General features: G+C 56.7%; 1 protein-coding gene across 1 annotated transcript in view; it reads right to left on the bottom strand.

Moving 5' to 3' along the window:
• The window catches only part of TNPO3 (transportin 3), a gene marked incomplete at both ends in the record, with an annotated part of 26,284 nt that overhangs the window by 8,604 nt on the left and 7,936 nt on the right, over window positions 1–9,744 (bottom strand). The window contains 4 exons of the mRNA XM_009334183.1: window positions 154–261; window positions 933–1,079; window positions 2,851–2,989; window positions 7,322–7,497. Of these exons, the coding sequence (XP_009332458.1) occupies window positions 154–261; window positions 933–1,079; window positions 2,851–2,989; window positions 7,322–7,497 (570 nt within the window). The remainder of the gene's footprint in view (window positions 1–153; window positions 262–932; window positions 1,080–2,850; window positions 2,990–7,321; window positions 7,498–9,744) is intronic.

Raw genomic sequence — 9,744 nt, 5'->3', positions numbered from 1 at the left:
GTCCCCACCACCTGCTTCAAGACACGGTTGCTTCCTTGCGCGCGAGGAGATAACGCGTGTGACCTCCTCCCCACCCCGAAGGCCACCAGGGCTTGGCTACCTCCCGGGCAGCGACGGATGCAAGCGTGCCTCACGAAGCTCCCGCAAACCCACCTGAGCAAAACACTCCACCGATCCCACCAGGAAGATCAGGTCTTTCACCAGGTCCGAGACCCGCATCCGGAACTCCCCAAAGTCGTCCGTCTCCTCCGGGACACCCTCCTAACAGAGATTAGGGAGGGCAAAAGGGTGAGAGCAGCTCGGAGAAATCCGGCTTCCCATTCACCCACAGCTAGGACAAGCCAAGCCATTCCGTTTTAGAGCGGAGATCCACCGTTTCTGCCCTCCTCTCCCCAGATCAAGCTCCTGGAGGGGATGTGAAGGAGAACCGTGCACAAAGACGACGCTAACAGCCTGAACACACGCTGCGTATTCCTGCTCTGACACGCAGACAAAGGGATGGAAATCAAGGGGATGAGGAGCGCAGGCAGAGACGGAAGAAGGATAAAGCATCTCAGGCTTCAAGGGGGAAGATGCCAGCACTGCGGCTCGCAAGCTGCGCGAGCCCGATTCCAACAGAAACGCCCCCGAGCAGGGGACCGCGCATCTCTCCGCAGCTCTCAAAATGGGAACCACCTGGGGGGAGGCGGGAGCGGGTCATCCCGCAGCAACCGGGCGCCAGAAAGCTGTTAGAACACGAACCGACTTAATGAAAAGAGGTTGAATACAGCGATTTTAATTACTCTCCGTCTTCTCTCTGCGATTACTGCAACCGCAGAGCTATTACCTGCGGAGCCCTATAGCTACGGAGAGCCAACAGCACGCAGCAGCGCGGACGGAGGCATCCTGCCGCCCCGCCGCCTCCGGAGGAAACAAAGCGAACGCAGCCTTACGTGGTCTGAGTCAAGCTGGCAGTGCCTGGCCAGAGCGTGGAGAAGGCGCTGGATGTAGGCTTTGAAGATGCTGTGGATGACGGCATCGTCTGTCTTGTACAGGTGCTCCCCCAGTCTGTACCAGAAGTTAAATGAAATTTCTACCACCTGTTTAGAAAGAAAAATTCAGCATCTTGTTATCAACTGAATGTTTTGGGTTGGTTTTTTTTTTTCTTCTCCGCTCTGCTGGTGCTCCCGACAGAGGAATCTCCTCCGGGGGGTGCCTGCAGCGTGGTGGGGTACCACAGATTTCCGTCGGCGCTGCTTCGCCCTGCGATGGCGAGATGCGGACTGGTTCCCCCAGCCTCACCCATCTCCTCTGCTGCTTGTCACTTAATAAGGGATTTTAAACCCACTGAGTTCACCTGCAAACGGGTCACCAGCCCTCAGAAGTAAAGCCTCTTCTCTGCAAAATTAGCGCTGAAGCCTAAGAACCGTCTCTTGCTTCCAAGCGCGGACATCGCCTCGTTTCACGTCAGCCAAATCTGCCAGCGATGAGATTTCCCTCTCCCTGACCCCGAACGCGATTCGTGCACGTGCTCCGGCCTCGCTCACGCAGGGGGAGATGTTTAATGCCCAGCCTGCCCCAACAAGCTACGGGGCATTTCGCTGCTTGCGAGGTCCGCTGCCGTCACCAGAGAGCCACAGCGGTGGAAGAGTTTGCCCACCTAGAACGGATCCTCACCGCCCGTGGCCGGGCATTTCGTGGTCTGACCGTCCCGATGGCCGGCTCGGGGTGCGCACAAGGCTTGGGCTAACCCGCGCGAGGGGGACAGCGGCCCCAGACAGGAGCAAACATCTCCCAGGGAGCAGCTCAGACTGGAAGGGGACGTTGTTCCAAAGCCTACAGCCTCTTTATAAGTGCGGTTATCGCAGGGGGGGGAAAAAAAAAAATTAAAAAAACCCCAAACAGCGCAGGTTTTTTCAGGAGCAGCTGCAGAGCTTCAATTCCTCCTGAGCATCGCCGGCACAGGACAAGGTCATGCCCAAGGGAGATTGAGCTTAACAGACCTGGAAAGGGGACTAAAAGAGGCACCGAGTCCCAGGCGAGCACCGCAGAGACCCGACGAGGCACAGCTACTCCACGATTCCCACGGGAATCCGTGGGGCAAACAAGCCCCGAAGGGTTGCATCGCGGCAGCCCTCGTTTCTTAGCCAGCTCGCCTGCCGGTTCTCGGGTCTGATGTACTTTCAAGCTCTGAAAGCTTCTGGAAAACCCAGCCCTGGAGAGGGCACTAGCTCGTCCCATACCCACCTCCCGTCCACCACTTCAGCGGCTGCATCCCTCCCCTGGTGGGACCTTGGGGGGGGGGGGGGGGTTGGGAGCACACCCCAGCCGGCACCTCCCCGCTCCCCGCGTCAGATTTAGCAGGGCAACCCCTCTGCAAAGGGACCTCCACCCGCTGAACACGGGCACGATTCAGCTACTGGGATTTAATTAACAGTTTTGGAAGAGTAAAAAGCGGGGCTAAAAGGAGAGCCCGCATCTTAACTACAACGTTCTGTATTTAGGGGAGGACGGTCGGGGAGCTTCGATGCTGAACAGCATTTAACTTAACTCGGGGGACAAAGTTACCACGGGCCACACCGCAATCCCCGCAAAGCTTAACTCCAGCTGAACGCGTGGAAAGAAAGTGAGGGAGGCTTTGAGAGCTGCGCTGGCAGCCCCAGACGTCCAGGGCGCTGGGAAAGGGAAGCTAAGCCAGATTTCTGCACCAGGAACGCAGAGCGGGCGTTTCAAGGCCGGCGGCTCACGGGAACTGAAGCCTCCCAGCCACGTGGCGACAGAAGAGAAAGGTTTTTTTCCGCTGACTCTACTCTGGATGAGCGAGGCGCGGCGATGGGGGTGAGGAGAGGAACACGGGTAAACCTCACTCACCTCGTACTGCGGGTGACCCGCGCATATCAGCAGCAGCTCCAGCGTCCGCAGGTCACCTAGCCCTTGGCCTGGCGTACAAACTATTTTATCCAGGAACGTCTCGCACAGCTCGGTGAAAACACGGCAATAATTGAGCACCCTGGTGAAGAAAAAAAACAAACCAAAACACACAGAGGGCACAAGTCAGAAAGATCTTCCGCAGGGGACCAGGTATCCCCGCGCAGGAGAGATTTGGTCCATGCAGGTAACGTGCCCCGGAGCCTCGCCTCAGACCAAGAAATACCGACTTCTGCTTTAGTTTTCCGTCAGCAGTTGGGAAACACTTAAATAGGGGAACTTGGCTTTGTTCAGAGGTAGGTGAAAACACTGGGTTCCAATAAGCAAATCTTGCGAAATTTTCATACCGCCCACAGCATCTGAGAGAACTTCTCCGAAGCCACAGCATCGGGCGAGCGGGCACAGGCCGCCCGCTACAAAAACAGCTTGAGTCTAATTCAGCACCCGGAAGGCGCCGCGTTCCGGGAGGCAGATGTACAAATCTACTTTAAAAATAAACCCAGGATGTCCCGTTGCCTGTCCGGGGCCGGGGGGGGGACAGCGCTGCGTAAAAACACAGCTGCTCTTAAGGCAAAAAGCATTTAGCGGCCGAGCTGAAGCACCAGCTTTACTCTGCTTTAAGACCGCAGAACCAGAGAGGAGAGGGGATGTCCCGGAGCCGCAGCACGGTGTGACGGAGCAAGCACGGCACCAAACCGAGGACTGCTCCTCACCAATAAAACAACCTCAAAAATCGGGGATCTGGGGGAAGAAGGTACAAGATAAGCCGTTAGTCCCGGGCTTTGATTTTAGTATTCCCGTTCCGGAGAGGTTTAGGAAATCCTGAAGCAACGTGCATCTAGAGGTGTCCTGCAAACGCACCCTAAAGCCTGTCCTAAGGACAGAGGCGGGTCCCCCACGCGATCTTTTCTTTTCTTTTCTTTTTTTAAATCCCCAAAGGCTTAACCCTTTGCGCAACCCGACGGCTCCGCAGCGTATCCCCAGGAGCGGATCAAACACGGCGAGGTGTCGCCAGCCCTGTCAGCGGGGCCTTTATGCAATACCTGGAAGGGTTTAGGAGAGCCTACCTTCTCCGACAGAGACTGGAGAGCACGTGCTACTAATTACACCCTGCCCCAGCGGTTCCTGAAGGCAAAAGCTTTCTGATTTTCCTTCAGAAAGCCACAGGCCGAAGAGGTGCTGTTGCAGAGTCAATCCTACCAAGCAGAGAGGATATTACAACAACCTTTCACGTGCCTGACAGCTGAAGACTGACTCCATTAAACGGAAGGATAAATAGGAACAGATGCTACCCTAATTTTCCATTTCCAAAGGGCTAGCTTTGAGGAGTAACTACTCGTTTCGCTTGCGGCGACCTCACTTAAGGCGGCAGAGGCTTGGGATTTCCTCCAGCCAAAGGCACGTACGTTACCTGGGCTCTGCACCCCAAGCTGAAACCAGGGGAGGGGGAGGCTCGTTGAGTTCTTGAGCCCAAGTCGCCTGAAAAGCCTCAGCAGCGAGCCAAGCGCCTCCAAGCAGCCGAAGGGCTGTCAGGGCGGAGGACCGAGAAGCAGGCGGCTGGATTCTGGAAGGCGAGCTGAGCAGGGATCGAGCGAGAACCGCCAGAAGGCAAACCGGCGCCAGGCCCTGCCGCGGACAGTCGCAAAGACCAGCACAGGATTTCGCAGCTGTAATCAACAGCCGGTGGGACGGCTGCGCGCTGAAGGCAGCGGCACGGTGCAGGATCCGCGGCACAGCTAAAACTCTGCGAGCGCGCGTCAGTTTTCAACACCGTGGGGCTGAATAGGAGGGGCGAAGGCAAGGAGGAGCGCGGAGGCTATTTGGACACGAGGACCTGCTTGCCTCCAGGTGGAGGGAGCGGGGGGGACTGGCTAACTGCCATCCCGGGAGTCCAACACCGGCCAGCGGACGTCCGCCCCACAGCTTCACGGCCGGCTCTCGCCGTTTCCGTCGACGGCCAACACCTCGCGCGGCCACAAAACGTGCTCGTATTCGGCAACGGGGACAGGGGGGGTCTGGCAAATACAGGCCGATTGACCTGCCCTCAGGAGCACGAGCAAGTTCCTACGCGGTTTTCCAAAGACATGGAAGCTGGAGGGGAAAGGGGCTAAACGCAAGAGGGGTTCACCAGAGGTTGGACCCGCCTTATTCTTACCAGCAATGCTTTGAAACGGGAGAAATGGAGCAGGACAGGAGATCACGGTGTCACACAGAAGCTGGTTAAACTGGATAAAGCACAGCTGAGGGAAGGGATGAAGGGCTGGCTAGCGGGGCGGTTAGCAGGCTGTGCTGAAGGGGAAATACCAGTTTGGTGCCGGGAGGTTCCAGATCAATCTGGAACAACTGATCTTGTCTACGTTCATTAGCGACAGCCACATAAAAAAGGAAGAGCGAGCGCTACTGGCGTTCGCCGATGAAGCTGGGACGCGGTATCTGTGGGGAAGAAGAATGAAAAACCATCTGCATTCGAACGGGAAAAGTCGCCCGCTTCTGGCAACCTGTGGGCGGACTCATCGGTCACAGGATGACCAGAACACCGACACCGCGAGGTGACGAGAGAGGCAGATGTCAGGCAAAGGCGTCGCCGGCACACAGGGATGCCACGATGCCAACACACAGGAGCGAGATCCCTCCTGGAGCAGCGTGTACCTCTCAGCACTCAAGGAAGCTAAAATTCAGAAGGGGAGCACTGAAGATCACCCAGGGAAAAGAAAGCCGTCTCACAGGACTGAAGGAGCTGGGCTGGTTTACGCAAACTCGAGGCTGGCTGCTTCCTACCTACGAATGCATCCGGGAATAAGCACCAGCTGGGAAGCTATTCAAGTTAAGACAATGCTGGCAGAAGAGAACAGGCACGAACTGGCCTAGAACCAACTGAGGCTGGAGATCAGAGGGTTTCCAATCAGAACAGCAACGTTTCGTAGCAGCCAACGTGCGTGAAGCGCTGGTTTTAAGGTGCTTTGATACCTTCATCGATGACACAGACAGTGGGATCGAGCGCACCCTCAGCACGTTTGCAGATGACACCAAGCTGAGTGGTGCGGTCGACACGCCGGAGGGACGGGATGCCATCCAGAGGGACCTGGACAGGCTGGAGAAGTGGGCCCGTGTGAACCTCATGGGGTTTAACAAGGCCAAGTGCAAGGTCCTGCACCTGGGTCGGGGCAACCCCCGGTATCAACACAGGCGGGGGGGTGAAGGGATGGAGAGCAGCCCTGCCGAGAAGGACTTGGGGGTACTGGTGGGTGAAAAGCTGGGCATGAGCCGGCCATGTGCGCTCGCAGCCCAGAAGGCCAATCGTATCCTGGGCTGCATCCAAAGCAGTGTGGCCAGCAGGTCGAGGGAGGGGATTCTGCCCCTCTGCTCTGCTCTGGTGAGACCCCCCCTGGAGCCCTGCGTCCAGCTCTGGAGCCCTCAGCATCAGAAAGACACGGACCTGTTGGAGCGGGTCCAGAGGAGGCCACGAAAATGATCAGGGGGCTGGAACAGCTCTGCTATGGAGAAAGGCTGAGAGAGTTGGGGTTGTTCAGCCTAGAGAAGAGAAGGCTCCGGGGAGCCCTTCTTGCAGCCTGTCAGTACTTAAAGGGGGCTTGTAAGAAAGATGGGGACAGACTCTTTAGCAGGGCCTGTAGCGACGGGACAAGGGGGAACGGCTTTAAACTAAAGGGGGGTGGATTCAGACTAGAGATAAGGAAGAAACGTTTTACGCTGAGGGTGGTGAAGCCCTGGCCCAGGTTGCCCAGAGAGGTGGTGGATGCCCCATCCCTGGAAACATTCCAGGTCAGGTTGGACGGGGCTCTGAGCAACCTGCTCAAGTTGAAGATGTCCCTGCCCACGGCAGGGGGGCTGGACTAGGTGGCCTTTAGAGGTCCCTTCCAACCCAAACTACTCTGTGATTCTATGACTCCATGATCAAGGTATGAAGGCTACGGTTTCTTTAAGTCAAGAACGAGGGGCCGATGACCCAGCCGGCACATCCAGTCCTCTTTCCACGGGGAAGAGCCGAGCCAGGTACGGACATTTGTAGGGAGGAGGCAGTAGGAGCAACAGGTGGCTTCTAAACTCTATTTTAAGGCTGGTACTGCACCAGCTGCACCTCGGGATGCTTCCCTTGCGCTTTGCCCACCGCGAGGAAGACCGAGCACCCCAGCAAGCCGAGTCTGCCGGCAGGCTCGCTCTCTGCCAAAGCCCGAGCTGAGCGCACGCGCCTGGAGCGCAGATCGGCGCACCGAGGGCGAGGAAGTCATCTGCTCACTTGCCTTCGTTCGACAAATACTTATTTGCCTAAGAGGCTTCAGAGTGCCGCAGGCAAGCGGCACGGATTCCAAAAATCACCGCCGACGGACCCCGCGACGATTAACCGCTGTGCCTCTCCTTCCTTTCCGGGCACAGCCACGGCTGCGAGTTCACTTACTTGTCTAGGTCCTCGCGTGCTACAGCCATGTGATAGGCACTCTCAAGAGTGAGGACGCCCTGGAAAAGCTGCAAGGCCAGGGGAAGGTTCGTCTCCACGTTCTCGATGGCGTAGAGGGCTGAGCACACGCAGTCCGAAGCGGCTTCGTGGAGGTTTGATGATGTCTTGTCTTGTTGCTGCAAGAAACAAGAAGCAGAAGAGCCCGGCGATTATACGTGAAATGAGACGGTAACGGCAAAACTCGTCTTTTCGTTGTTGCTGAAAGAGGTTGTGGAGCTTCTGCAGAGCCACAGCGACCGACAACCCGCTCCCCGCCAGCCCCGCAGAGCCTGCGCTGCTTTTACCACCCCGAACCCTCGAGGTCAGAACTGACCCCCCCCCCCCCCCCCCCCGCTTTTTGGGACCCCACCGAGTCTTCCTTGGGAGAGGCAAACACAGGAGGGAAAAACGCCGACCGAAACCCAGGGCGGTTCAGGAGGAAATAAAACGTCGCGCTGCTCGCTACCCAGGCTGGGTCACAGAACATTCTCAGGGTGGAAGGGACCCGTAAGAATCATCCAGCCCTCGGCGAGGACGGAGACGAGGTTTCTCACAAGCACGTGCGAGCTATTGATCATTGCGATGGTCTGGGGGCGAACAAGTGGCTTTCGGGCCCCGCCTGGTAGACGTTTATAGCCATCGCGCAAGGCCGATTTAACAGGGGCTTTAACGGCTCCCCTGGAGCCCCGAGCGATTAAGGAGGGGGACGAGACTGGCATACTAAGGAGGGGGAGAGGGCAAACAGCGAAGCGGGGAGAGGAAACAAAGGAGCGGCAACTCCGCGCGTGCCTCCGGGGGGTCCTTTCGCACCAGACCTCAGCCCGTTCGGAAAACGATTCGCGGTCCCACGTGAAGGGTGGAAGGCGGCGGGGCGAGGGAAAAAACCGCCCGGTTTTAAAAGTGACATTAACACAACAAAAAGGCCGGCGAGCCAAGGTCCTGCCAGGTCCGGGCAGTGCCGCAGCAGAAACCTCTGTCCTCCGGGAATGCCTCCTTTCTGCTCGTGGAGTTCATGGCCCTCCCTGTCGCAGCGATGCGGGATTCTCCTAACCTCCCCGTTTCGCTGGCCTCTTCAGCTCTCCCGCGAAAAAAAAAAACCCCACCCAAACACCTTCAGGGGTTAATTTTCCAAGGTGAAAATGTCAGAAAAAGGAATAAAATATTATTTTATTGAAAATCCGGAAAGAAAACAGAACAAAAACTAAAAAAACCCCAAACAAACCCTGATTTTAGTATTCAGCAAACGTCGTTTCTTCAACAAGAGACAACTTTTAAAGCCAAAACCGATCAGTACTTAAACCCGTGAGGATGGTAAGCTTACTTCAGCAGCGCGCTGAACACATGTATTTTGCTCAGAGCCCCGTGAAACAATTTGGCTGGGAGCAAGGGCCAAGCACAGCGCGTTTCAGACCAAAATTACCCCTCCTTTCAAGTCTTAAGTATGCTCAAAAGCACACCTGGCACCCGTTTCGGCAGCGGTGGCAACCCACGGTAATGGCTCGAAAGGGCCACTTCTCGGATGTTAAATCTTCTATTCTGCTCTGAGTGTTTTGCAACCCTCACAGAAAAAATGGGACCTGGCTCCTGCTTGAGCTAGACGAGATATCCACTTAACGTAGGCTGCAAAATTGATGATTATTGCAGTGGGAATAAGGAGAACAGATATAAATAGAAGATTAAATAGCCTCTGAACTTTTTTCTTGATGCACTGTCTGCTGGCGAGCGTAGTAACGAGTTTACGGAGACGAAAGGGTCGCTCGCGGCGACGCAGCAGGAAGGTTCCTGCGACCCAACACCTCTGTCCCTGCGGCAGCCCTGCCTTGGCCCGACACGCTGCCGAGAGCGGCGACCTCCCCTCTCCCCCGCCGCCGCCTCTCCGGCCAGCTCCGCAGGAAAAGCCGCGGTCCCCAAGCGGCGCGGGGAGAAGGCGCAATCGCGGGCACCGCTTGGCAGGAACGCTCCCGTGGGGTCAGCTGGGCCAGGGGGCTGAGAAGGGCTCCAGTAAAACCAGGCAAGGGCACCCGCTCAGGAGAGATTTGGGAGTCTTTCGTGCCTGCCCAAGAACAGGGAACGGCGCTCACCTCTGAACACACATTCTCTGGGTCAAAACCGAAGGCGGGCAGGGAAAGAATAATCCTGAAGGAGCTGCAGAGTCTCTTTCCTCCAATCCTCAGTCACTCTTGGATTTAAAAGTGACACCATCCTGGTACCCAAGGCCCACCACCACCTCACTTCTTAGTATGTGGTCACAGAATCATGGAACAGTTTGGGTTGGAAGGGACCTCTGAAGGTCATCTAGTCCAACCCCCCTGCCGTGGGCAGGGACATCTTCAACTCGATCAGGTTGCTCAGAGCCCCGTCCAGCCTGACCTGGAATGTTTCCA

The sequence above is a fragment of the Pygoscelis adeliae genome, unplaced genomic scaffold (genome assembly GCF_000699105.1).
Source record: "Pygoscelis adeliae isolate BGI_AS28 unplaced genomic scaffold, ASM69910v1 Scaffold1131, whole genome shotgun sequence".
Taxonomy (NCBI): Eukaryota; Metazoa; Chordata; class Aves; order Sphenisciformes; family Spheniscidae; genus Pygoscelis; species Pygoscelis adeliae.
Note: the sequence above shows the minus strand (reverse complement) of the source record. Positions and strands in the feature narration are given on the sequence as shown.